The sequence below is a fragment of the Dipodomys spectabilis genome, unplaced genomic scaffold (genome assembly GCF_019054845.1).
Source record: "Dipodomys spectabilis isolate Male_0828 unplaced genomic scaffold, ASM1905484v1 ptg000250l, whole genome shotgun sequence".
Lineage (NCBI taxonomy): Eukaryota > Metazoa > Chordata > Mammalia > Rodentia > Heteromyidae > Dipodomys > Dipodomys spectabilis.
This window is the reverse complement of record NW_024870927.1, coordinates 689,896-717,789: the sequence shown is the minus strand read 5'-3', so window position 1 is coordinate 717,789 and position 27,894 is coordinate 689,896. Positions and strand designations below refer to the sequence as shown.

At 44.0% G+C, this 27,894-nt stretch overlaps 1 protein-coding gene across 1 annotated transcript; it reads right to left on the bottom strand.

Moving 5' to 3' along the window:
* Shpk (sedoheptulokinase) lies at positions 1 to 27,796 on the bottom strand. Its single transcript, XM_042699451.1, has 7 exons — positions 27,553 to 27,796; positions 20,767 to 20,908; positions 12,354 to 12,537; positions 11,758 to 11,910; positions 10,776 to 10,951; positions 8,769 to 8,969; positions 1 to 934 (listed from the first exon to the last, which is right to left on the bottom strand). The coding sequence occupies exons 1-7, from the start codon at positions 27,712 to 27,714 to the stop codon at positions 528 to 530; spliced, it is 1,425 nt and encodes a 474-aa protein (XP_042555385.1). The 5' UTR covers positions 27,715 to 27,796; the 3' UTR covers positions 1 to 527.
* Positions 27,797 to 27,894: the final 98 nt, after the last annotated feature.

Below are 27,894 nucleotides of genomic sequence, written 5' to 3'. Positions count from 1 at the left end.
TTTGCTTAATTGGAGCCACCAGACTCAGATTTATTTTCTATATCCAGGTGAATCACAGATAAGGCTGCTAACCAGGAAAGATGTGCTCTCCTTTTCCCCCTCCCACACACTTATTTATATTTGTAACCAGCTTCAGATGGCTCTTTGGAAGGCACTAGTTTGTGAACTGGTTGATGGCTCCCAACTTCATGATTAGAGTGTGCACTAACAGGGCAAAGAATCTTTTGTCTACCAAGGGCTATTTGGATATTTATAAGATCACCATACAAAATTAACAATTTAAGCCAGGGGTAGTATATGTGCCTGTCTTGTCATGTTCCAAAATAATTCTAAGGGCATTATACAATGCACAAGCCAGATTGCCCGCTTCCCCCCACCCTCCCCCAGCCCCGCTTCTCCAAACGTCAGTTCTCTGAAATCAAGTACATTTTAAAAGCTGCCTAGTGAAAGGCTGGCTCACGGCTCATGTCAGGAATGTTAACTAGGAAAAACATAGCCTTCCTTAAGCCCAAGTGTAGGGACTAAGACTACTTCTGGCCAAGGTTTCTCCGGAGCACTACCAGAGCTGCCCCCACTGCAGCATCCACATCCTGCCCAAAGGACACGGGAAGCGGGATGGCGCGCTGCACCTCCTGCTTCAGCACCTCGTTTCGGGACAGTGCACTGCCACTCCCCAGTACTCGCTTCACACCCCACTCCTTGAGCTGCTGGAAGGGGAGCATGGAGTGAAGGTTCTGAACAATGCCTCTGCACAGGGCCCGGGTCACATGTCCCAAAGAGAGGTCAGAGGAGGAGATTCTAGTCACAGAGGCCAACTGGTCCGGCAGGTGCCGCTCTCCCAACACTGTTGGGGTTATAGTTAGGCAGGTATCTTTCTGCTGTGCAGCTGCCTGGATCATATGCGAATACACAGAAGATTCTTCTACCTCCAAACCTGTTAAAAACAGGGAAGATCTGTGTGAGCTCCTGCAGCTCCTGGATGAAGGATGAGACTGTTTAGAGGGCCCACCAGGCAGAGAGAAATCTACTGCTTTTCCTCACACTGTAGCCCGAAGCTTCCAGGTTCAGAGACTCACAAAGTCTTCCCTATGCCCCATCCAGCTTCTCACTTGCAGCCCCAGCTTCAAATATCTACAGGCAGATGTCTCATCATGTTGCAATGAGACTTGACCCTAAAATGAGCACTGAACTATCACACAGATGTAAGACTGCAGGTCCCCGTGGAGTCAAATGCACACAATGGTTAATAAGCATTATCAAAGCTGGTATTGAAGCCATTAGCAGTGTCACACCAATCCCAGGATCCCAAGCATATCACAGTCTGGGCCACACTGATTATGTTCATGGGACACCTGAGCCTGACAGAGAAGTGATATGTTGGCAGCAAATGGCTGATTTTCCATCAGAGTCCTGGTCAGATTTTCTTCTTCTACATTATGTTAGCTCTGAATTCTAAAAAGTTTAAAAATGTTAAATGGAAAATATTAAATGGAAACTCTTTTGTACAACTACTTAAAGGTAGTAACATAATAATAAAGATTTAAATAACAAAGGTAATAAATGAAAGAGATTGTTTCAATATACTTTGACCTTACAATCATTTTGAAGGCTAGGATGTCACTTGGTGGTAGAGTGCTTGCTGAGAATGCACAGGGTTCCAATTTCTAGCATAGAAAAGAAAGAAGGAAGAGGAAGGAGAAGAAGGAAGAGAACGGAGAAAGACAGGGAAAAGAAGAAAGAGAAGGAGAGAAGGAGAAGAGAAGAAGGAAGAGGAAGGAGGAAATTTGTTTGCCATCAAATGAGGAAAACTAACCTGGCTTTGATACAAAGAAAACTGCCCTAATACAATCACTTTGGAAAACAGTCTGGAGATACCTCAGAAAGCTAAATATAGATCTCCCCCAATGACCCAGCCATACCATTCCTAGGCATCTACACTGAGCAACAGGAACCAGTATACAAAGACACATGCACCTCCATGTTTATTACAGCACTGTTCACAATAGCCAAGATTTGGAAACAACCCAGATGCCCCACTACTGATGAGTGGATCCAAAAATTGTGGTACCTATATACAATGGAATATTATGCAGCCATTAGAAAGGACAAAATAATGGCATTTGCAGGGAAATGGATGGAACCAGAGCAGATTATTTTGAGCAAAGTAAGCCAAGAACAAAGAGACAAATGGCACATGGTCTCCCTTATATGTGGATGCTAAAGCCAAAATACAAGAAGATATGGAAAACAAGACTCAAGAACCAAAGGACAGCCACCCATTTTGTTATATCATTGCTAAATGACTCCATGTTCTGGACTATATATATGGTAGATATATGCATGGAACAGAGGGAAGCCAGGAGGAGGAACAGAATTAAGAGGGAACAGCTCACACTAAGCAAAAGGAAAGAAATGTAAACATCACCTGGTATGGAAAAAATAACTTGTAATGTCAAAGCTCATAGAATTACAAACTGTATAGAGCATGATAATGACAATTTGCGTTGTGAAAATTAAAGTGTGTTTGTGACTCTAAGTATCACTATTCCACAATACTGTGAAATAGGTGAAATTTATGTAATCACTTAATTTCAATTAAAGAAAAAAGTGAGAGAAGGGATGGGTTAAGAGAGATGGGTGACAATGTTGTCAGACACTTTGTACTCATATACTGTTTTGTAGGATGTAAACTTCTTTGTACAACTACTTGAAGATAATTAAAAAATTAAAAAAAGAAAACTGCCCACACCAGGGCCCTATACTAGAGAGGCATACTGCAATCTCCTGAGCTTTAATAGCACTGTAATCCCCATCCCCATCTGGGTTTCAGGAGTTTTTAACCCTCCCACTTGATTCTGAAATGCATCCAGGTTAGAGAGCCACTCACCTAACCTAACCTTAGTGTGAACAAATCACTTATTAGGTCCCTTATGAAGCTTCTGACTCAGTTCCCAGTAGGGAACACGAATGCTCTTCTTCTGTTATCAGTTCCCAGAGGAAGTGGACACTGGTGCTGTTCCCTGCCAGAGCAGCACTTAGCTACACGCACAGATGTCAGGATCACCTGAAAAACATTCATGAAATGCCAATCTCAGGTTCCACTCATCCCTGAGTTAAATATCCAATATCTCTGCAGATGGATCCAGAATGTCAATATTGTTGTTGTTTTAGTTATCTATAAGCAATGTACAAAGGGGTTTTAATTAAACAAGTCAGTTTATGCATACAGCTTATCTTGATAAGTGCCAATATTATTTTTTATATCCCACAGTTATTTCCAGTGTGTGGCCAATGCTGAGAATCTTTAACTGAGAGCCATATAGTAACATTTCAATACTATACAAACTCAACTTTATATACTCAGAAATGAAGAAGCAAATATATATAATTTTCTGTGTCCGTCGTGGTGTTAGAACTCTGGACCTGAGTCCCTCAGCTCTTCAGCTCAAGGTGTGTGCTCTACTACTTGAGCCACAGTACCACTTCTGGTTTTTTGGTGGTTTTTTAGAGATAAGAATCTCATGGAGCTTTTCTAGCTCTTTTCTCCCTCTTTCCCAGCTCTCTCTCCCCCAGCTCTCTCTTTCCCAGCTCTCCCAGCTCTCTTTCCCAGGCCTTTCCCCACCACGTGGAGGACCAAGATGGCCTGGTGCCAGCCGGAACGATGAATAAAACCTACCCCTTACCTGAATACCACGTGCGTGCTGCTGTTCTTATTCGGCTACCTCTTTTTAAAAACCTAACATAAATGGTGCCGTGACTCGGATAAAGGGCTTAAAGTCAGGATAGGTGGGATTCCTCTGGGTTTTTTTTCCTCTTTTTTCTTTTTTGTTTGTTTTTCCCTTTTTGCTCTGAGGAATACCCACAGTTCTGACAGCCTTTTGCGAACCCATCTGTCTGCTGCAGACACAGCACATCAATACCATTGCTGGCCTTCACATCCACGTGCACACCACTTCTCTACTCTGGTGAGTGAAACTACTCTCTACAGCTTTCTGTCACTCAATCTCTGTCCAGACGTGGTGCCACGCCAGAGAGCTCCTACGGCCTTTAGTTGAAAGGCCGGTCACCTCTGAAGCTGAGGACGCTTGGCTTTGGGGGCTTGGCCATTTCTCTCTAGAGAGCTCTGGGGGAAGTCGGGACGCCGCTTCTGCCTGGTCAGCTCTCCTTCACTCACCAGACTGACTCTCCTACTCATTTAATGGGGTGCTGCGAATCACGCCTGAGCCATGAAACCCCTTTGAAATGCCTCCTGCGCTCTCTGGAAAGCCAGAGAGCCTAATTTTATGCCATTCTCAGATGTACACAGATTTTGCTACTGCAATAGTAAATGGTCAGAGTCTGTTTAATTTCAGGCTCTCTTTGCTCTCTCTCTGCCATTCATGTCCAACTTTCTATCCTTTTTTCTACAACTTTTTGGCTTGTGCCTTGAAGAGTGCGACGCAGGCTGGGTCCCAGGAACCCCCCTCTAGGTTCCCTCTCAAAGGCTAGCCAATCTAGGCTTGATCTACTTGTTCAAGGTTTCTTTGCATTTTTTCAGAAATTTGCCATCTTGAGTTCGCCATCTTGACCACATGGTGGTTAAGGGTTTGGCCCCATCTGACCGTTAACCTTCCACCAAGCTTACTACTCCATGTATTCTAAGGTGCCTTGCTAACAAGTTGCTCTTTTCACAGGCCCTGGTAACTGAGGCCCAACTATCTGATGTGCTTTGTTAGCAAAGATATCTAAACACTGATGTCAAAATTTTAGGTTTTGAGTTTTGCCTTTTTTGTTTTGTGTTCTGTATTCTACTGACTACATGGTTCTAAAATACTGGGCATATCTGTGCTAAAATTCTCATCACATCTAATGAGTTTTGTCATTTCAGAATATTTGTTGGCAATTTTTGATAAGGACCAGGTAAGCTCTACTTATTCTATTTGATCTCCTTGTTACTTTAATTGGAAATAATAAAGGGCTTTTGTAGCAAAGATTGCAGTTCAAAGCCAACCTGGGCTGAAAAATCCCTAAGACTCCATCTCCCAACTAACCTGCAAAGAGCCAGGCTGGAAGCAGGGCTCAAGACTCTTACCTCTAACCAGCCAAACACTAGAAGTGCTATTGTAACTCAACGTGGTATAGCACTAGCCTTGAGCAGAAGTGCTCAGGGACAATGCCCAGGCCTTGAGTTCAAACCTCCTTGACTGCCAACTGGGACTAGCCATCCCAGCAACAAACACCTAAACTCAGCCAGTCTGGGGAACAAGGGACCATGGAGAGGAGTAAGAGGAGATGATGTCACATCAGCTACTTTGTGGCTGTCCTTTCAAAATTAACCGGAGCCGGGAGGTCTGTAGAAGTAAGAAGCCTGCCCATCTAATGTCTATACCTGTCTACCTATTAACTGAACAGGAATTTACATTCTTGCCTTTGTCACCTGACTTCTCTACCTAGTAGCCAGATGTCAGAAGTAGCTAGGGACATTTCTACCAACATTTTCAGCCCCAAGTCCTTCCGCTTGCCATTTATTTGCTCTCTAGTATTTTTTTTCCCAGCCCCTCAATGCTCATGAGACTTCTCCAGACTTCATCTAAGGACTCAATCCACCAAGGGACAGCTGCTGCTCACTGCCTTTTACCCCTATTGTCGACACCCCTTGTCAGCAGGAAGTAGCCAGAGAGAATCCGCGCCCTATTTCATGATTATTAAAAGGTTGGAATCTAAGGTCCACTACTGGATAGCTAGCAGACTCCACACTCCTCCCAGCAAAGTCTCCACCCAGTACCTGCATTACCTAGGCAACTGGGATACCTGGAAGAGGTCACATCTGCATCTGCTGAGGTCACATCTGAATTTGATGTGGCCACACCTTTCTCCACCCATACCCTAGATAAGGCCTAGACCTGGCCCAGACGCCCTTTCTCTGCTCTTTTCTAGCTCTTCTCTTTTCTAGCTATTTCTCTCTTTTCTAGCTCTTTTCTCCCTCTTTCCCAGCTCTCTCTCTTTCCCAGCTCTCCCAGTTCTCTTTCCCAGGCCTTGACCCACCGCGTGGAGGACCAAGATAGCCTGGTGCCAGCTGGAAGGATGAATAAATCTACCCTTTACCTGGAAAAAAAAAAAGAATATCATGGACTTTTCTTCCCCAGGCTGGCTTTGAACAGTGATCCTCAGATCTCAGCCTCCTTAGTAGCTAGGATTATAAGCATGAGCTAGTGGTACCCGGTTAGTTTTATATTATAAACAACCAGTCAAACTTTGATCAGCAGGACTCCTGGTTAAAGATGACAGGATACATATAAAATGTATCATCTCCTCTAGGAATTCTACAAAATTGAAATTTTCTGGGTTTTGGTTTTTGGTTTTCCCCCTTTGTGGTACTTAGGTGGAGCCCAGCCATTGGAACATGCTTAGCATGCTACATCTACTAAGCTACTCTCAAAACCAATATTTTTCTTTTTCTCCTATTTTTGGCTTTGTCTTGACATAGGGTCTCACTCTGGAGCCCAGGCTACCCTCATATTTGCAATTCTCCAGCCTTCAAAGTGCTGAGATTACAGGCAGATGCCATCACATCCAACAAAAAAGTGTCTTTTTTTGTCAGTGGGCTTGAACTCAGGGCCTGGGCACTGTCCCTGAGCTTCTTTTGCTGAAGGCTAGCACTCTACCACTTTGAGCCACAGTGCCATTTCCTGTTTTCTGGTGGTTAGCTGGAGATAAGAGTCTCATGGATATTCCCACCCAGGCTGGCTTCAAACCACAATCCTCAGATTTCAGCTTCTTCAGTAGCTAGGATTATAGGTATGAGCCATTAGTGCCTGACTCTTTTTTATGACAAAAAACATGGACATAAGGAATGAGAGATTATGATTCATATTTAGAAGACTCGCAAACAGAGTAAAAGCTGACATTTCCAGCCCAGCTGAGGAAACACCATCTATGTGTGAGGCTACAGCAGAAAGTGCTGACAAAAAACAATTCTTCCCTCTTCCATAAGGATTGGAGCTTAGGAGACATGGTATGTTTCAAAAGGCAGAAATACAACAGAGCTAGAGCCAAAACTCCATGAGCTCTTCCCCACACAATTGGCCAATGCATCCCACTTGCCCCGACTTGGGAGGCCCGCATGCCAGAAAATTCTCAGCCCACATTTGCAGAGCATACAAAGGTCCAGCCCTGGCACTGGCTCCAGGTCTTCTACTGGCCTCTTTATTTCCCTCTCCCCAAGAGGGGACATGACCATATATATGGCTCCAGGAACACAGAACCAAGTGCTTCACAGCCCTTCGTTTGATGCCTGGGACTGCGTCAGCCAGTGACTTTTAGATCTAATGAGACCAGCAATCTAGTTGCCAGACACTGCTCTAGTTAAAACCCAGTCCTCAAAACAAAGACTAGAGTTTCTACAAAGCATATAAAGAAGTTATATGTCAGCACTAAAACTAGGGTGGAAATGGTGTGATTATGTTACTCTATAATCTTCCTGTATTGTTGGGTTTTAAAAAATCATGTAGCCAAAAAAAAAAAAAAAAATCATGTAGCTCAGCCAGACCCTGGTGATTCACACCTATATATAATCTTAACTACTCAGGAGGCTGAGATCTGAGGATCACAGTACAAAGTCAGCCCAAACAGGAAAGTCTATGAAACTCTTATCTCCAGCAAAAAGCCAGAAGTAGAACTGTGGCTCAAGTGGTAAAGTGACTGCCTTGAGCAAAAATTCTAAGGAAAAGTTCCCAGACCTTGAGTTCAAGCCCCAGTACTGGCGCGTGCGCACACACGCGCACGCACACACACACACACACACACACACAAAACCCATGTAGTTCTGCAGTAGAGTGTTTATGTGACATGCCTAAGGCCCTGAGTACTATCCCTAGCATAAGAAATAAATGAAACATTCCCAACTCTTTCAGAGGTAAGAAAACAGTCCAACACAGCTCTATGATGATTAACACATGCAACCCGCTATACCAGCATCTGGATAAAGGGTTTGCCTGGCGATTCTGACCACCAGTTCTACAACCTGAAACTTTTTCCAGGTTCTTTCAATCAAGTACCTCTGAGAGAACTAGGCTAGATCTCCCCAGCTATCCTGATGTCCTCAATCATCCTGAACCCCAGTCATCCTGAAAACACTGAGAAGATCTGCCCACCAGGGAAGAACTTTCTACACTACTACCTGTGCCTACCTTTGTTCTCAGGTTGATGTTGTACATTTCCTGAAGTCATCTAATTTTGAGCCCCTGCATCTGATGGCCATGATTTCCCCAGACCTAGACAGTATGCCAGAAAAAGAGGCCATTATATGTGCAGAACAGAGAAAAATCCTCCCCTGGGAATAAAAGAAGATAGATGGAAAACCTCAGAGTTTCCAAGGAGGCTTCCAAGAAAATGAAGCTGGAGCTGCAGGATTATATAATGTAATATTACCCAATACCAGAGTCTTTTCAGTCAGACATGTTTGAGCACTGTATTTGAGTTATTTGTAGTCAACTAAAGAAAAACTTTAAGTGCAAGGGATCTAGGAACTTTCTGGCAAAAGAAATAAAACTGTGGGTCAGAGGAAGTAGAGGAGCTGTTGGAATATTCTACATCCAAGGTAAAGAAAAGGTGCCTGCCACCTGCCACAAAGACAAGAATATGGATGGTCTGGAAGTTCAGTCATAAGAGACAAAAAGGCTTCCACACAGACTCCTAAAGCAGGAAGGAATATGCTGGACACAGCATATTAGACACTATCACATGAAAAGGACAAGCACAGAACACATCACTGTGTGGGCCACACTTACCTAGGTCAGTAATCCATTGCACAAGCATATGAACAAATGTGGCCAGCACATTGCCCCCATTGAGTGATGCTGCCACTCCCAGGTAAGTGTTCTCAAAGTACGGAAAGTATGCAACTGGGGCTGTAGGGTCCGGAGCCTGCGCTGGCTGGAATCCCAAAGGCATGGAGGCTGCCAGCTGAATCGAGGTGCTGATGTTGAGAACTGTAGTCCAGAAAAAGCAGAGCTTAGGCCTGCTAGGCTAACCTGGAGTCATAAGTTATAACCAAGCAATGGGAGGGCGTGGGGGGTTAAAATATATCCATAATCAATTCTCTGCTATCCACTCCTTTCTAGAGGTAAAGACTGATTCCTCTGTCCCTAAGTAGAGGCAGTATGTAACATGCTTCTACAGGATAAAATAAAGCAAAAGCAGTATTGTATGGTTTCATGAACCATTGTGTTTAGGAGCCAACCTGAGTTTAGTTTCTACCTTTTGCAACTACTGGAGTTCAGAAGTAACAAGAGCAAAAGCATGTCTCAGAAGGTCAGAGACCTTTACATTTGGCCACGTCAAGTTCCTACCATGACTATAAAGCAGAAGCACCAGGTCCCTGCCAGCCCTTTGGCTAAGGGGATCAAGGACAGTGGAGAACCAGCATTGTCTGTGGACAGGTCACAGATAAAGACATGCAGCAGCCCCAATCTGGAGCCAAAGAATCCACCACCTCCAGGAGGAGGAGGTTTGCTGTGGCTTGAATGTCTCCAACCCAAATGCTGGTGGAGATATATAGATATGTATATGTATTTATGTGTATGTATGTATGTATATATATATATATATATATATATATATATATAGTCAGTTGTGGGGCTTGAACTCTGGGCCTGGGTGCTGTCCCTCAGCAATTCAGCTCAAAGCTAGCACTCTACCACTTGAGCCACAGCGCTACTTCCAGTTTTCTGATGGTTAATTTGACTTTCCTGCCCAGGCTGGCTTTGACAGTGATCCTCAGATCTCAGCCTCCTCCTCAGTAGCTACAATTACAGGCGTGAGCCCTGGCCCTTGCTTGCTGGTGGAGATTTAATCCCCCACTGTGAGCTGTTAAGAGAACCAGGCAGGAGCTTCATGAGTGATTGGGTCACAGTGACTGAGTGGGTTAATGGGTAATGAAGGAACTAGCTTCATTATAAAAGAGGGCTCATTCTGACTAGTTTGTTCTGTCTACCCCTATGATGCCATTCAGCATGCCATGACCCAGCAGAAATGTTCTCTCCATTTTTCTGGCCTATTCAAGAAAAATTTGATGGGCTGGGAAGGTGGCTCCGTGATAAGAGTGCTTGCCTCGCATACATGAGGCCCTGGGTTCAATTCCTCAGCATCACATAAACAGAAAAATCCGGAAGTGGCGCTGTGACTCAAGTGGTAGAGCGCTAACCTTGAGCTGAAGAGCTGAGAGACAGCGCCCAGGCCCAGAATTCAAGCCCCATGACCAATGAAAAAGAAAAAAGAAAAAAGAAAAATTTGCCAATCTTGTCCCAGACTGATACCTCCCACCTCAGTGTGACTCTCTTACCCTAAATATAGAAAAGTGCCTGCAATTCTAAACATCTTGACATAACTTTCACTGACAAAAACACATTAACAGCTCTACTCTACACATCTCTTTTTTTCCCCCTGTGCTGGGCTTGTACATGCTAGGCAAGTATTCTACAACTAAGCTTCATTCCCAGGCTAATCATCTAATATTTTGGTCACAGAGTATAGAAAAAGCCTTACAATAGAGCTATTTCCTTCACCTGGCTCAATAAGCCCAGATGGTCAGCCTACAGGGGCAGAAACTCATCTGCTGGCCTGCAAGCTCTCTAAGCAGAGGGATTCACCTGCATAGATGAAGTTGCTTTCATTTCTGTAGATTAAAGGGTACTAAGGCTGCTAAACTACCCATGCCCCTCAGAACTTTGCTCAGGGATAGCACTTAGGAGACAGGAGACGTTAGTGTCTCGGGAGAGAACAAAAGCAAAACTTACCTGCATCTGTCTTTTGACCCATGCAGGAATAGACGGAGGCCTGTAAATCACCCATGGCCACACCCACCTGTGTCCCTTTGGGGATTTCAAACCACATATGGGAAGTTCTGCCAGCTGTACTCCCTGGCTCAGCAATGTCGGGGAGCAGGTGGGTGGGAAAGCCTGAGGCTCTCAGTCTGCAAAACAAAAGCAGCCACCTGGATTTACCTGGTGCTTGGTATTCTGGATTTTGTTATTTCAAGGAAACTCACTAAGAAAAAAGTGCTATAGAGAAAGGAAAGTAGAATCCTTCCTTAGATTCCTCTTTCCTTTGGCTTTTTTTAAAACCATGAGTTTGTTTTTTCTATAGTGAACAAAAGCTGGGGATTTGCCTTTAGTGGAGGGTACAGTTTAAATAGCAGCCACAAAAAAGGAGCAGAAGTGTTAGTTTCATGACCATTCAGCATTCCAGACCCCCTCCACCTCACACTTGAAGGAAACACAAACTCTCTGCAAAGGGAGGCCTCACTGCTACAGTGCACAGTTAGAGTTGGTTAGCCTGGACCAGACAAAAGCCAAACCTGCCAGCCTCCTGGATCCCCACACACCCAGCTCTCAGGGCTAGTGAATACAGAAGGGCTATTTTATGAAACACGCTATAAAAAAAAGTCCTTTACCTGAACTACCAGATGCTTTTCGTTTTATGTCAGAATTTGGGCCCTGAAGGAAATGAACTTACAAGGCACTGAACTTCTGTACCTGAAAAGGCAAATGATTGCTTTAAAAGTACTTAAAAGGCATCCCTCCAGTCTACTAACTCTGGTTATCAGTCTTACTTTAAACATATAAAACTCAGAGTGGCTCAGGTGGTAGAATAATAGCCAATGCGTGAAAACATCAAATACCAAGTTCAAGTCCCAATCTTGGAAAAAATATACATATGTATATGCATATATATGTGTATATCTACATATATTATATATAACATGAAGGTTATACTTACACCTCCAAGTTCCAGCTTTGGCTCTGGGTGTTGAAATACCCCCAGCTGGCAGCATTTTGGTCAGACATCACAGGTCTTGGCAAGCCACACAGCATAGTAACCACATAGTCCTGGATGGTGCCAGCTACATCATAGGACTTCAGGAATTCTGGGCTGTTTTTCACATCAAAAACAATTCAGTGCAGTCTGATGGGGGTGGAAGTACATGATGTACCCAGCTGTGAATGATAGGACCAGACAGTGGGCAGCTGAGGGTATATCACAATTCTGTGGCTCATGCACAGCTGAACCCCTAAAATAAAACCTTGCCACTCCATGCAAAACATGGAGAAGCACTATGCCTGGGAAAATAGGACATGCCCTCCCCTGTCCCATTCCTTTCCACTCTGGGTTATATCTGGATGATAGTAGAGAACTGCCTGCAAAATGGAGCCATCCTAGACCAAATCTATGTTTTGTGACCACATCTTATGTCAGGCCACATTTACAATAGCACTGTCCAACAAGGGCCATCTAGTCCAGGGGCTGACTAGGTAAAGCTGCAGTCCCTGCCTACTCTTAGCCCCTGGAAATGATTCAAAGAGTAGTTGTCATACCTATTTTTCAAAAGCCAGAAGATGGTTGCACAGCCAAATCCTGTGGCCACGCTGAGATGGGACCCTGGCTGGGGCAGAGAAGCCAGGAACTCACTGCTACATCGGCCATCCTGCCATGTGACCAGGTGGCTCACAGCTCTGGGCTCAAACACAGGAACAGGCCCTCCTTCTATCCATTCACAGCCTGAAAGAAAGAAGACACAAAAAAAAGTGGAAGAGAGAACTAGGGGAATGGTTAAGTGGTGGGGCCTCAATAGGTTCTGAGTTCAATCTGGGGTAGAAGGACAGGAAGGAGAAGCACCTGAGAAGTCACCCACATGGTCCCAAGACCACTGTACTTGTGCAACACAGCAGTATCTACCCTGTAATGTTGCTGGACTCAGACTTGGTATTGATATCAAGGTGACTTCATGACTGTGGGCAAGTCATTTACTCCCTCCATGTGTCCCATTTCTGTTTTTTATTATTTTATGTATGTATGGGTGTATGTATGTATGTATGTTTGCCAGTACTAGAGGGCTTCAACTCAGGCCTAACACTGTTGTTAGCTTTCTTGTTCAAGGCTGGTGCCCTAACACTGGAGCCATGCCTCTAGTATAACATTTTTGCTGGTTAACTGAAGGTAGAGTCTTGTGATCTTTGCTTTCTGGGCTAGTTCTGAACCATGATCCTCCAAGATTCAGCCTCTTAAGCAGCTAGGATTGTGGATATGTGCCACCACCCTACTCTTTATTCGTGTGTGTGTGTGTGTGTGTGTGTGTGTGTGTGTGCACTGGTATGGGGCTTGAACTCAGGATTTAGGCACTTAGCTTTCTCACTCAAGGCTGGCAGTGTACCACTTGAGCTATTGCACCACTTCCAACTTTGTTATGATAAATTGGAGATAATAAAAGTCTCATAGGCTTTCCTGACCATGCTGGTTTTGAACTGTGATCCTCAGATCTCAGCCTTTTAAGTAGGTAGGCTTATAGGCATGAGCCATCAATGCCCAGATTTTTATTCACTCTTAAATTATTATACTTTCCGGAACCCCATAAAATATTTAGTAGTCTCAAGTCCCCTATCTAAAACTCTCATCATGATGACATTATCTAGACTTGATTGTATGATTACCAACATATTTTCTCTTTTCCTTTGGTCTTACCTAATTGATCTTTTTAGGGAGAGGAGGAAATGGCTGGAGCTTTACTAGAGAGCTGCATGAGTGTTCAGTATGTGCCATGTGCTCTAATACTGAGCTACAAGCCCAACTCCAAGCTAATGGATCTTTGGACATCAAACTTTACTTCACTGATCTCATACAACACCTCTGCAAATTATCTGCTCTGATTTAAATATTTCTTCCAAATTGTTTCCAGCTTAAACCATTCTGTAACAATGTGTCTATAGGCCTAAAGGCCTCCAAATGCTTTTCATATTCTCATATTTGAGAACAGCTAGATCCATTGTAGTATTCTAGTCTTAATGTTGTTTTTGTAATGCTTGAAAGCATTATTTGTGGTAGATTTGCACAAATTCTTCACTATACTTCCCATTAGGAGGTGTAGCACAATACCATGCCAGTAGTTCATGCATGTAATCCAATCTACTCAAGAGGCTAAAATATGGAGGATTGTGGTTCAAAGCCAACCCCAGGCAAAGAAGACTACAAGACTCCATGTTCAAAACAACTAAATGCGTGGCTCAATTGGTAAAGTACTAGCAGAACAAACAAGCCCAGAAAGTACAAAGCCCTGAGTTCAAAGCCCACGCCAAAAACAAAAAGCCCACACCAGAAACAAAGAGTGAGAGAGAGAAAGAGAGTGAGAGAGGTAATATCATAATATTTAAATCCTCTCTTCTTGAATTATTGGCTGGCCTGGGTGACTTGCTTAAGCAAGAGAATATGGTGGAAGGCAGCCACAACCTGGAATATAGAAAGCTAATTCATAAGAAGTGTTGCAGCTCCCACTGGAGCCTCTCTGGGAGAAACCAGCCCCTAGGGAAGAAGCCTAGATACTCTCAAGCTACAGTGCCAGAGAACTACAGGAAGAGGCCACATGTAGGTCTGGTGCAGTTTTCCAGGTAAACCCAGCTTTACAGCCCACCAGTTATATCACAGCCATTGAGAAAGGGCATCATGAAACCTCATCTGTCTATCCACCAGATGTTCAAGCAACTGCTATTAATTCCATGCAGAAGAATCAGCCAGTTGAGCCCTGTGCAGGCCTTGACCCAAAGAATATCTAGATATGGTAAAATAATGCTTGTGTAAGTTACTAAGGGATGAGCAAAAAGAGCTCAGGAATAGTGCCCAGGCCCTGAGTTCAAGCCCTGAGACTGTACAAAAATGAAACAAAACAAAACAAAAAACCTGATAATTTTCTGCATCCAAGCAGAGCCAAAGTACCAACTCAAAAAGTAGAGAGCCAGGAACCGGTGGCTCATGCCTGTAATCCTAGCTACTGAGGAGGCTGAGATCTGAGGATCATAGTTCAAAGCCAGCCTGGGCAGGAAAGTCCGTGAGACTCATCTCCAATTAACCACCAGAAAACCGGAAGTGGTGGTGTGACTCAAGCAGTAGAGTGCTAGCTTGAGCTGAAGAGCGCAGGGATAGCACCCAAGCCAGGAGTTCAAGCTCCATGACCAACTGGGGAAAAAAAAAAGAGAGAGAGAGAGAGAGAGAGCAATGGCTGCTATATGACCAAAGGCCCCACAGGTACAGGCCTTCATTGCCTTGAGGCTCCACCATAACAAGCCAAGGCCTCAAAGTATTCTTCCCTTCCCTTAGTGAGGAAACACATCTGGGTGAGAAAGGAATCCCATTTGAGTGCACCTTTCCTTCTTACAAGAGCTTAAGCAGATTAAGGTTCATTTAGAGAGTGTTCCAAATTCAATTTAATATGCTAATTTAAAGCCCACTTCTTTATCTTGGTAGCTTGTGTTTGTTTAAAAATAGAAGCTCTGCCGGGCATCGTGGCTCATGCCTGTAATCCTAGCTATTCAGGAGGCTGAGATCTGAGGTTCATGGTTCAAAGCCAGCCCAGGCAAGAAAGTCCCTGAGACTCTGATCTCCAATAAACCACTAGAAAATCGGAAGTGGCGTTCTGGCTCAAGCAGTAGAGCACTCGCCTTGAGCTGAAGAGTGCAAGGACAGTGCCCAAGCCCAGAGTTCAAGCTCCACGACCGACAAAAAAAACAAAAAAGAAGTTCTGCAGGGTACCAGAGGGTCACATCTATAATCCTAGCTATTTTGGAGGTTGAGGCCTGAGGATCACAGTTTGAAGCCAGCCCCGGCAGAAAAGTCCATGAGACTCTTATCTCCAATTAACTAGCAAAAAGCCAGAAGTGGACCTATGACTCAAATGGTAGAGTTAGCCTTGAGAAAAAAATCTCATAGATAGTGCTCAGGCCCTGAGTTCAAGCCCCAAGACTAGCACACGTACATAAACACACACACAGCCATATTCTATAGGAGCATTTTTTTTTTTTTTTTTGGGTCCGGTCGTGGGGCCTGAACTCTGGGATTGGGCGCTGTCCCTCAGCTCTTTAGCTCAAGGCTAGCGCTCTACCACTTGAGCCACACAGCCCACTTCCGGCTTTTTTCTTATGTGGTGCTGAGGAATCGAACCCAGGGCCTCGAGCATGCAAGGCAAGTGCTCTACCACTGAGCCACCTTCCCAGCCCCTATAGGAGCATTTTATATGTACCAGAATTAGTACTTGAATTCAGGCCCTGAGTACTGTCCCTTAATTTTTTCACTCCTAGTTGGCACTCTACCATATGAGCCACATTTCAACTTTTTGGTGGTTAATTGGAGGTAAGAATGTCACTGACTTTCCTGTCTGGGCTGTTTCAAACTATGATCCTCAGATCTCAGGTATGAACCACTGGCACCCAGCTATTTTAAGTTTTGAGTGACACAAGTGGATGAATTCCCAACACAAAATTTTTAAATATTACAAATAAAGATCCTGCTTGCTCAGCCTTTTTATCTCTCCCAGCATTTGTGAGGCTACACAATATATTTAGATAATTTGTGTGTGGATTTTTTTTGGGGGGGTCCAGTTGTGGAGCCTGAACTCTGAGCCTGGGCGCTGTCCCTCAGCTCTTCAGCTCAAGGCTAGTGCTCTACCACTTGAGCCACAGCACCACTTCCGGCTTTTTTCTTTTTTGCTTATGTGGTGCTGAGGAATCGAACCCAGGGCCTCAGGCATGCAAGGCAAGCGCTCTACCACTGAGCCACCTTCCCAACCCCTGTGTGTGGATTTTTAAAACAATAGTACTTTATTCATTGTTGCTCAATGTGTTCTTAATTGTACTGTATTCTGTTTAAGTACTTCATATCACTCCACAGCATGGGCCTGCCACTATCCATTTAATCCATCCCCACAGGTAAATGTCACATTTTCACTACAATAAGCAAGGATGCAGTAAAGAAGCAGCATAATGCCTCCTCATGCACATGTGTGTTCATTTTCCTGGATTGATCCATAAGCACAATAACTCCTGAGTCACAACAGCTACCTTATTTTTAACAGACTAACCAAAGTAATCAAAACAGCTCTACTAATTTGCATTACCAGCATTAGCATTTTAAAAGACCACTTTACACTCTATTAGCACCTGACATCCTCAAACCTTTTGAATTCTTGTAATACAATGGGTGGGAAACAATTTCTCATTGTTTTCACCTGTACATCTCAAATTACCAATGACATAGATTTGATCATCATGTTTACTAGCTATTGAATATTCTCTTTTAAGAACTATCTGCTACATATCTTTTGTCCACTTACACTTTCTTTGTTATTGCTTCTTTATTTGTACTGGTATCTGTACTTTGCCTACTCTGGCAAATATTTTCTTCCAGCCTAATGCTCACCTCTTAGTTTACTTTAAGATCTCCATTTCTCTCCACTTTTGCTGAGTCTGAAAACAGAATGTGAAACAGGTGTAACCACAGGCCTCTAAGAAGATACTAATCACTCCACTCCCTCTCCTCCAATTTGCTGGCCCTTGCCTTCACTGAAGCACTTAGCTCTCTGCTCAGGTTACAAGTGCCTAATTGTATTAGCTATGTTCAGGTTTCATCCATTCATTTTTATATCTCCCACAGGGTACAATATGGGGCCTTATGTGTTGTAGGAACCGAAACCAAACTGAATTAAGGCTGCCATTAAAAGTAGTATAACTTGATTCCAAATGCGATTTCACGCAACTCTACTAAGCAGGAACCATCAGCCAAATGATGGCTGTCCTTCTTCCCAGAAACAGAAAACAAAACAAGAAAGCATCAGGCTGGTCCAATGAAATATTAAGCAGCTTTTTCCAATGTTGTGGCTGATGGTTTGTGTGGTTGGTACAGAATCCAGGAGATGGGCAGAAAGGAAGGCATGTGACCAGACCACAATCATTAGATCTCTGCAGCCCTCTTTGGGAAGGGTTTTAGTATTAAAAGGACATTTATTCTCGTTAATGAATAATTAAGGAGTTTAAAAGGCTTTTACAACCTAGACTCTGGTGCTCTAATTGGCCTTCTGCTACTGCCACTGCTGGAGCCAAGCAGCTTCCATAGTCTCAGCCAGCCTGACAAGAGGCAGACACAGGAGTAGGAGGGAGACAGCTGCCTAAGGCTTCCACAGTTTGCGAGCCCCTTTCAGGGCAATGATTAAAGGATGCATCACCAGACAGCAGTCATACAGAGAGGCAAGTCAGTACTCACTCAGCCGGGGACTCTGAGCCTGACTCTCCAGGCAGAAAGGGATGAGTACAATGTTCACATCCTCTTAACTATATCAGTCCAAATTAGCCATCCAATGTATATAAACATATACAGGGGCATATGCATGTGTACACAAACATATTAACTAAATTATGGTATATGCAGGGGAAGGTTCCAATGGTTTAACTACTTTTAACAACTAACTTAGTTTAACAAAATGAATAGCCAAGAAACTGCAATGTATGTTGTTGGGGGCAGCATAAGGCCAGGGGGAGAAGGGGCAGACAAATGGAGAGAGGAAGAGTAAGTAAATATAGTCATAACACCAAAGGAGGATACTCTTAGGGATAAACACAAAGGTGTAATGCCTCTGTGCCTCTGATCATATAAAATAATATCAAATTAACCCCAGGAAATGGAAGCAAGAGTTGTTTTTTTTTTTCCTTTTATATTGTTTATTCTTCTATCTGCCTTTGGGGTGGGGAAAGACACAGAAATGGCAGGACAAAGAGTGAACAAAAGCAGCACTGGTACTCGGTATGTTGAAAATAAACTGTACAACTTGTGGGTGGGGATGGGAGGGAAAAACAGAGAGTGAAGAAAGGATGACATTGTCCAGAAAGAAATGTACTCATTACTTGACTTATGAAATGGTAACTCTTTGGTACATCACCTTTATATTAACAATAAAACAAATGAAGATGAAAAAAATATAGTCATAACATTCAATGTACATATGTAAAAGTGGAAAACAGGAGTTTTCCATTGAGGGAATGAGTGGGGTTGGAAGAAGCAGGGGATAATGATGAAAAGGGAAACACTGACCAAAATGCATTGTATTCATAAACTGACAAACTGAATTGAAACCCCTTTGTGCACTACCTAAAGACAACATAAATAAATAGCAAAGTACTATCTATGCTGTGCTTCAAACACTTAGCCAGATGTGTTGATGGCTCATACTCACAGTCCTAACTGAATAGATGATATGAGATAGCATCTAAAACAGTGTTTTGTTTTGTTTTTTAAAGTCACCCATACCCACACTCAAATGCTGCTTATTTTATTGAAGCCAGTGATGAGTTCATAGTATTAGTCTTAAGATTAAAAAAAAAATGTTAGCTGGGTATGGTAGCTCATGCCAATAAGCCAAATACTCAGAGAGCAGGAGCGAGAGTGTCCTGAGTTCCAAGCCATCCTGGACGATGCACTATGAGACAATGTAAAGACAATGTAAATATATAAACAAAAAGGGCTGGGAAGGTGGCTCAGTGGTAGAGTGCTTGCCTTGCATGCATGAGGCCCTGGATTCAATTCCTCAGCACCACATAAGCAGAAGAAAACGGAAGTGGCACTGTGGCTCAAGTAGTAAGTGCTAGCATTGAGCTGAAGAGTGAGGGACAGTAACTGTAACCCCTCTGTGCAGTATTTTTACAATAGTATATATATATATATATATATATATATATATATATATATAAAATAATTATAGAACAATAAAAAAAAGAGTGAGGGACAGCGCCCAGGCCCAGAGTTCAGACCCCACAACTGACAAAAAATATAAATAGATTAAATAGATAAACAAAAAGTATTTCCCACTATAACAGGGAGTTCATGACTTTATATATAAAGTTGGAAACACTAATGGGAAAGTCTTTTCTTTCTCTGAGCCATTGTACCTTCCTATGAAAGCTTGGTATCTGAAGGCACACCGACCTAGGTTGCTTTTATATAACCCTAAAGACATTATTCTACCCTACTGAACTTCAACTTCTCCTCTTCACATAGTAAGGTATTGGGAAATATTGATGAGGTCATGCAAGTAATTCCCTTAACATAGCATGTGAATTGTTCTTTGTTGTTGTCCTGGCTTAGTGTCCTCCTGGAGGCCAGACAGAGGAGGTCACCACCACTGTGCTGCTGGAGACCTTCATCAAATAACCTATTAAGTGCAACTCAGCCCTTAAAAGGGTTACTCCCCAATGGATGTGGTGACCTTGATCAAGATATATTAAAATCATAAAATGACTTACAGAATTGAAACCTCTTTGTATAATTATAATAATAATAGTAATAGTAATAATAATGAGTTACTTCTTGGAATTGAAGTCATAAATCCTTGTGATTATATAAAGAACAAAGAACTTATTCCAAAGAGTTTCCTCTGTATCTTGGCATCTCCTAGTTACAGCTAACTTCTTGTTTTAAAACACTGGTACAATGAAGAAAAAGTTCAGAAAATCCACTTCACTGTACTATACAGAAAAATCAGAAAAGCCTCCCTTTTGATCACATTGTGTGCGGACAGTTCACTTTCTTTTTTTTTTTTGGTCGTGGGGGCTGAACTCTGGGCCTGAGTGCTGTCTCTCAGCTCTTCAGCTCAAGGCTAGGCTAGCACCCTACCACTTGAGCCACAGCACCACTTCTGGAATTTTCTGCTTATGTAGTACTGAGGAATTGAACCCAGGGCCTCATGCATGCAAAGAAAGCACTCTACCACTGAGCCAACTTCCCAGTCACAGTTCATTTCTTTATTACACATTTGAAGCAGAAAAAAAATGTACCCAAAAGTCAAGGAAACACCATGTTACTTCATTCTAAAGAGCCAAAGCACTACTCTCTTGTGTCATTAGAAGACACTCCTCACAGAGCCCTTGTTCTCAGTCTGTTTCTGTCAGTGGCACGTGATCATCCCACAGTCCAGCATACCTTGGCCTGTTTTCCAAAACACTATACCATGCATCTGTCCAGACACTCCAATGGCCCCAACTCTCTGGAGCTGATGCTGGGGAAGGGCAGCAAGGCATTCGTTTAGGGCCTGGATGATTCTACTCACATTCTGCTCCCGACCCTGGAAAAATAACAAGAAACAGTGGGCATGGGTAGATAAGATTAGGGAGTTTCCTGGAGGGTAGATTGCCCTGCTCATTGAACCAGGGTCACAAAAAATAAAAATTGAAAAGAGGAGAGAGGAGGAGAGAAAGAGAAAGACAAGGGAAAGGAAAAAGAAAGAGGGAGGGGGAAAGGGGAATAGGGGAAAAGGGGAAGAGTTGGGGGGAAGGGGGGAGAGAGGGGGAGAGAGAGAGAGAGAGAGAGAGAAAGAGAGAGAGGGATGGAGTGATGGAGGGAGGGAGGGAAGGAAGCAGAGAGGGAGAGGGAGAGAAACCAATTCCAATCAATGGATGGGAGTCACAGAGTGACTCCAAACAGGTAATGACGAAACAAAAAATATCCAGGCTCTGTGACCTCCTCATCCTTAAAATATTAAGTCCCTATTAGAAACTTTGCACCCCATTCCAGGAAGGCCTACAACTAGAGCTCACCCTGAAGTGCTTTAGTCCTTTGGGCCTTTCTTAGCAACATCTTCCCAATACCCTCAAACATGGTATTGTTTTTTGTATACTGAATGATTTGATCTAAAAGAAATTAAAAGGCTTCAAAGTTGAGAGCACCCCATGTCTCTCCCTGAGAGCACCTACACTCTGTTAAGAGTGTGCCCCTCCCCTTCTCTGTGTGTTTGTCTGCTTTTTGTCTGTCTGCTTACTTACTTAATAAAGCTCTGCCAAGTTTTCTTTAAAAAAAAAAAACAACATTTTTTTTTACTAAATATATACATTGTTTATCTTCAACAACTGTTCTTTTGCAATTGCAACAGAAATTCCCCACAACATAATTTGTATTGCTTTGTATTACTTGCCCTTTGGAACTCCTCCTTTCCCTATCTTCTTTGGAAAAGTGATTCAGATCTAGCAGAAGCTGCGCCTTCCAAACTGCAATCCCAGTGTGAGTTTGAATTGACAAAGTACAAGTACCTCTGCAAAAATAGATTAAATGTATAACTGCTGTTTAAAATATCTGAGGAGGCAGTGTTATATCTCAAAGTTAAAGCACTTGCCTACTCTGGGTTTGATCCGTAGCACTACAAAAATGCAAACCAAAAATACAAAACACCGAGATTTTGGGGGGCTTGGGGGAGGGGTTGAAGGTCATGCAGCTTGAACTCTGGGCTTGGGCGCTGTCCTTGCCCTCTTCAGCTCAAGGCGAGCACTCTACCACTTGAGCCACAGCGCCACTTCCGTTTTCTAGTGGTTTCTTGGAGATCAGAGTCTCAGGGACTTTCCTTCCCGGGCTGGCTTTGAACCATGATCCTCAGATCTCAGCCTCCTGAGTAGCTAGAATTACAGGCATGAGCCACCAGCGCCCGGCTTGAGATTTTTGTTCTGTCACATTGGGGTCTCAGGAATCAAACCCATGAAGTTAAGCATGCTAGGCAAGAGCACTCTACTACAAGTTACACACTCAGCATTTCTCTTTCTTTTAGTTTTCATTTTGTTTTGGATTTTGGTATTAGATTTCTTTCTTCCTTTTTTTTTTTTTGCCAGTCCTGGGGCTTGAACTCAGGGCCTGGGCACTGTCCCTGAGCTTCTTTTGCTCCAGGCTAGCACTCTACCACTTGAGCCACAGCACCACTTCTGGCTTTTTCTGTTTATGTGGTACTGAGGAATTGAACCCAGGGCTTCATGCATGCGAGGCAAGCACTCTACCACTAAGCCACATTCCCAGCCCTTGCTTTTTGTTTTGGTTGTTGTTGGTGGTGTTGGTGGTGGTGGTAGTCGTTGGGCTTGAAATCTAGGCCTGGGCACTATCCCTGAGTTCTTCAGCGCAAGGCTAGCGCTCTACCACTTGAGCCACAGTGCCACTTCCAGCCTTTTCTGTTTATGTGGTACTGAGTAATGGAACCCAGGGCCTCATGCATGCAAGGCAAGCACTCTACGGCTGAGCCACATTCCCAGCCCCCTAATGCTATTTATTAATAGAACAATCTTTATAAGCTAAATTTAAAAGCTTATATAGGAGCTGGGGTTCTACTACTTATTTTTATTTCAGCCAAAACAAGCTATTTCTGAAAAATAAAAATTACCTCAAGGCACAAAAGAAACTAGCTTTTACCAACCAAAGGGATCCCCAGACAACTCAGAAACCAGTAAGAAATATGGCACAACTCTCAACAAATGCTGATTCTATGGGGAAGGAAAAAGGCTTGCGGCCTGGAAACATCCAGAGTCCTGGAGATCCTGGTTCCCTCCAGGGAGTGCAGCTTTCTCCTCCCAGGAGCAAACCTGTTAGCTTTGCAGAGCATTCTCTGCTTCTAAGAACATGAAATAAGGATCAAAGAGGAAGGGGTGTGTGGTGTGTGTGTGTAGAACAAAGAGAAAGGGAGGGGTGTATGTGGTGTGTGCAGAAAGAGCATTCCCTGCTTCTAAGGAGCATGAAATAAGGAACAAAGAGGAAGGGGTGTGTGGTGTGTGTGTGTAGAACAAAGAGGAAGGGGTGTGTGTGTGTGTATGTGTGTGTGGTGTGCAGAGACAGAACAGCATTTCCTGAGGAGGCAGCCCACATCAAGACAAGGATTTGGGGGGGGGGGGGAAGGGGGGGCGTCCAGTCATGGGACCTGAACTCTGGGCCTGGGTGTTGTCCCTCAACTCTTCAGCTCAAGGCTAGCGCTCTACCACTTGAGCCACAGCTCCATTTTGGCTTTTTTCTTTTTGCTTATATGGTGCTGAGGAATCGAACCCAGGGCCTCATGCATGTAAGGCAAGCGCTCTACCACTTAGCCATCTTCCCAGTCCAAGACAAGGATTCTTTATATATGGGAAGGATAACAGCAGGTGTTCAGGAGTTGTCCTGAACAACAGCACTCAAGACAAACAAGCACAGAGGAGCCACCAGGCCACACATGATTCCCAAAGAGGAAAAAAGAAGACTGGGCAAGTGGACCTCCACTGTCCAATATAGCAGTCATCAGCCATGTACAGCTAGTCTGAATTGAGAGGTATAGGCATGAAACATATACAGGTTTAGAGTTTGTATGGGAAAAAAAAGGATACTAAGTGTCTTGTTAATTTTTTTTCAGTTGTAGTGCTTGAACTCTGGGCCTGGGCACTGTCTCTCAGCTCTTCAGTTCAAGGTGAATGCTCTATCACTTGAGCCACAGTGCCACTTCTGGTTTTCTTATGGTTTATTAGAGATAAGGGTCTCAGGGACTTGCTTTGAACTGTGATCCTCAGATCTCAGCCTCCTGAGTAGCTAGGATTACAGGCATGAACCACTGGCTCCCAGCTCATTGATAAACTTCTGTCAGTCTATTGGTCACTACATGCCAAAATGATAATATATTGCATTATATAAAATATATGATAAAATTAATTTCAACTGTTTCCTTTTACTTTTTTTCTCAGTACTAGAATTTGAACCCATGCCTTCACATTTGCTAGGCAAGTACTCTACTATTTCAGCCATACCCCCAGGGGTTTTTTGCTTTTAGTTTTGGGTGGTAGTTTTAGGTTAGGAGGTGAGGGGGCAGTCTTGGATTTGTTTGTTTGTTTTCCAGATAGGGTCTCCTGCTTTTGCCTAGGGATTCAGACCTCAAGGGTCCTACCCCTGCCTCCCAAGCAGCTGGGACTACAGGTATCTGCCACCACACCTGACTTCCTTTTACTTAAATGTGACTACTCAAAAAATTGCACAAATGGCTCACATTTGTGTCTTGCACTTGTATTAGAAGGTAGTAAAGAGTATTCACATGGACAGATCATCATATATCATCTCAGAACAAATCAGCCATAGTTAAAAGGAGCCTGAGGGTAGGTAAATTGTGAGAATGAAGCATACAGACTAGGGAAACAGGAAAGATAGGAGTGAAGATGAAGTACTGTGTGGCAGGCAGTCAGTTCCAGTTTCAGCAGTGTGGTCAGAGGAACAGAAAGTACACACACGCCCACTGCATGATAGGACAGCTCTTGCCATTATTTCTTAGTTCAAAATATCACCCTATATCCAGATCAAACCCTAGAATTTTAGACTTGAAAAAATAATTAAGGCACTCACATGCTCTCATTCCTAAACCCTTTGTTTATAGCTGAAGAGATTGAAACCCAGAAGACAAATAACTTGAGACAGGATCATTGAGCTTTCCTTAAGACTCTTTTGTATTTTAGCCAGGTGTAATGGCACACAATGTGAACGAAGTCCCCATTTAAGGGGACATTCAGACAAATACCAAGATCCAGGTGAAACAAGTGAGCCTAGTGCTCCAGAACAAGCATGTGAAATGAAGGAGGGAATCAAGCCCGAGAAAAGGACAGACAGAATGCAGATGTGAAACAGGAGAGTGCAAGCGGTGCCCATGGCCTCAAATTTTTAAAGTATGGTCTAAAGAAGGAATAAAATCCCCACTAGCCCTGTCCCTAAGTCTATAGTTACACAGAAGTAGCAGCACCAACAGCAGTAGTGCTATGCTCCTTTAGCTAGCTCCCCATCCTGTCTCTCTTGTACAGGTGTCCTAATAAACCTTTGCTCCTTCTATTCTCCTGTCTTGGTAAATTATTCTTACCAATCCACAACCTTAGCTCTAAATATCCAGGACACATAGTTTTGATTCCAGTGTTCCAGAGACTGAGGTAGGAACCAGCCTAGGTTATATAGCAGAACCTTACTCCTAAAAGAGGAGGGAGGGTGGGTGGAAGGATCAACAAAGAAAGAAAAGGAAAAAAAGATTTATCTTAAATTGCAAAAACCTACAAACTTGATCATCTGAACCTCTGCCAAGTTTAATCTTGGTATACACAGTACTAATGGTGAGTGAAAAGGATGAGCATACACGAGCAAAGAGCTTAGCCATCTGGTATTCCTATAGATGGTATTTCTACTTGGGGTGATTTAGTTCTTAGGGGACATTTCACAATAAGGACATATTTTTGGTTATCACATCTGGAAGGGGAAAATGCCACTAGCACCTAATGGGCTAAGGTTGGAGTTACTGCTAAACAACCTACACAAGATAGTACCTACAACCAAATGTCAACAGCCCAAATGTCAACAGTGCCAAGGCTGAGAAACCTGCCATAGATGAAATCACAATGTTGTTTGTCATAAATAAGTATAAAGGGAGACAGATAATTACTGCCACCCCCATGCCCTTCATTGGGCAGGTGTGACATACTGGGTGTACCTGCAAACAGAAACAGCTTGCCTGTAAACCAGGCACCAATGGCTCATACCTGTATTCCTAGTTACTCAGGAGGCTGTGATCTGAGAATCAGAGTTCAAATTAAACTCCAAAAAGATGGAAATGGAACTGTGGCTCAAGTGGTAGAGTAACAGCCTTGAGTAGAAGAGGCTCAGGGACAGCACCCTGGGCCTCAGTTCAAGCTCAAAGACTAGCACAAAAAAAAAAAAGTGATCCTGGACTGGGTATGTAACTCTACAACAGAGCAGAGCAGAAAGCACTTGTCTAACATGCATGGATTGAACCCTAGAATTGGGAGGGAGAGGAAGGAAGAGAGATGGGGGGGGGGAGGGGGGAGAGAGGGAGGCAGTCCAGTGCCTGAAGTTACTGTCCTGTAATCCCAGTTCAGATGCTCACCTCCACAATGTCAGAATCAACTTTACCTCCATTTCACAGTCCCTAAAGTGAAATAAATCACTCTAAAATACCAAGGCCTCAACCAGAGTACTTTTAAAAGCCTCTCTCAAAATGCAAAGTGTTCTTCAAATCTTTATCCTCTGAAATGTTTCCCAGAAAGATGGATTCTGAACCCTAAAGAACTGAGTCCACAAGAGCTTAGGAAAAACAAAGCTCTTGGGGGTAGGGCTCGGCCCCAAAAATGCCAATTTGTGGCTGGAAGAGGACTTAAAGGTCACCTATTTCAACTCAAGAGAATAAGCTGAGGCCCAGAAAACAACCAAAGGTTACACGGAAAGTTCCCTGGTATTCATTTCTATCGTTAATTGGTTGTACAGAGTTACTTTTGCAGGGTCCCCATTTGTGAGGACTGAAATCCTTTCTGAACCCACCCGCATCTCTCCTGGCTTCACAAGCCACTGGTTGTGATGCATAATTATCGATCTTTTTAAAAATCAGTATTTTAATCCACTTATCTGTGTCTTCCTACCAGTTCTGGTCTTTCCTCCAGAGTGTCTGTTTTTGGAGCTGACAGACTTTGGCTAATCAAGTGAGTGTTAGTTGCGGTTATATTCGGTTCTAAGGAATGAAAGGAGCCTGTTAGGCCTGATTCTGCATCAGATTTGCTGAAGATAACTCCCAGGGAACAAACTGACCCTTGAACTATGGACATAGGGCAGACATGAGCTGCAGCGTACAGCCAGGGTAGGAGAGGCCTGTGGTCATTCTACACGCACAGGAGGGCGATTCCTCGAAGCCAAGGTACAGAAAGTAGAGGGCAGAGAGTACTGGAAGCCAGCGCCACAAGTGGGGTGCTGCCACCGAGCAGGGAGCCCATTGACAACAGGTGGCAGGCTCGGAGCGGGGCTGCGGCAGGCAGCCAAGCCTCAGAAGGAGACAGCGCAGGCGGACGGCAAACAGGCTACTGCAGGGGCGGGGAGGAGGGAGCCCCAGCGGGAGAGTGTGGCAGGAAGGCCTCACGGAGGAAGGCGTCGAGAGCCCCCGGGGCGGCGGGTCCGGGCGCTCCTCACCTGGGACCCGGCAGCCACGCACTCGACCTCCGCCCGCGCTGCCCGGGAGTAGCTCGCCAGTACCAGGAACCCAGATGGATGGCCGGGTGCAGCCTCCAAAAGGGCTGCCTTCACAGACGTGGTGCCCAGGTCGAGGCCGAGAGTGACGGGCCGCACGGCCATGGCAGCGGGAACCCAGGCAGCCCGGGTAGCGAGCGGTGGCGTAGCTCCCTTCACCCCGCAGCGAGGCACAGGGAAAGCTACCCGACGCCTCTCACCCACATTCAATATGGCGGGCTCTCGCCTTACCATTGGTCGAGCGAAGAGGACGCCCGCCACGGGTTTCGGGGATAGGTGGAAAGC

Coding starts and splice junctions, on each gene's coding strand:
- Shpk (XM_042699451.1), bottom strand. CDS start 27,714: ATGGCCGTGCGGCCCGTCACTCTCGGCCTCGACCTGGGCACCACGTCT. Junction 11,911..12,353: donor TTCTGGCTTTTGAAAAATAG/GTATGACAACTA, acceptor TGTGAAAAACAG/CCCAGAATTCCTGAAGTCCT. Junction 8,970..10,775: donor GGGTCAAAAGACAGATGCAG/GTAAGTTTTGCT, acceptor TCTGGACTACAG/TTCTCAACATCAGCACCTCG.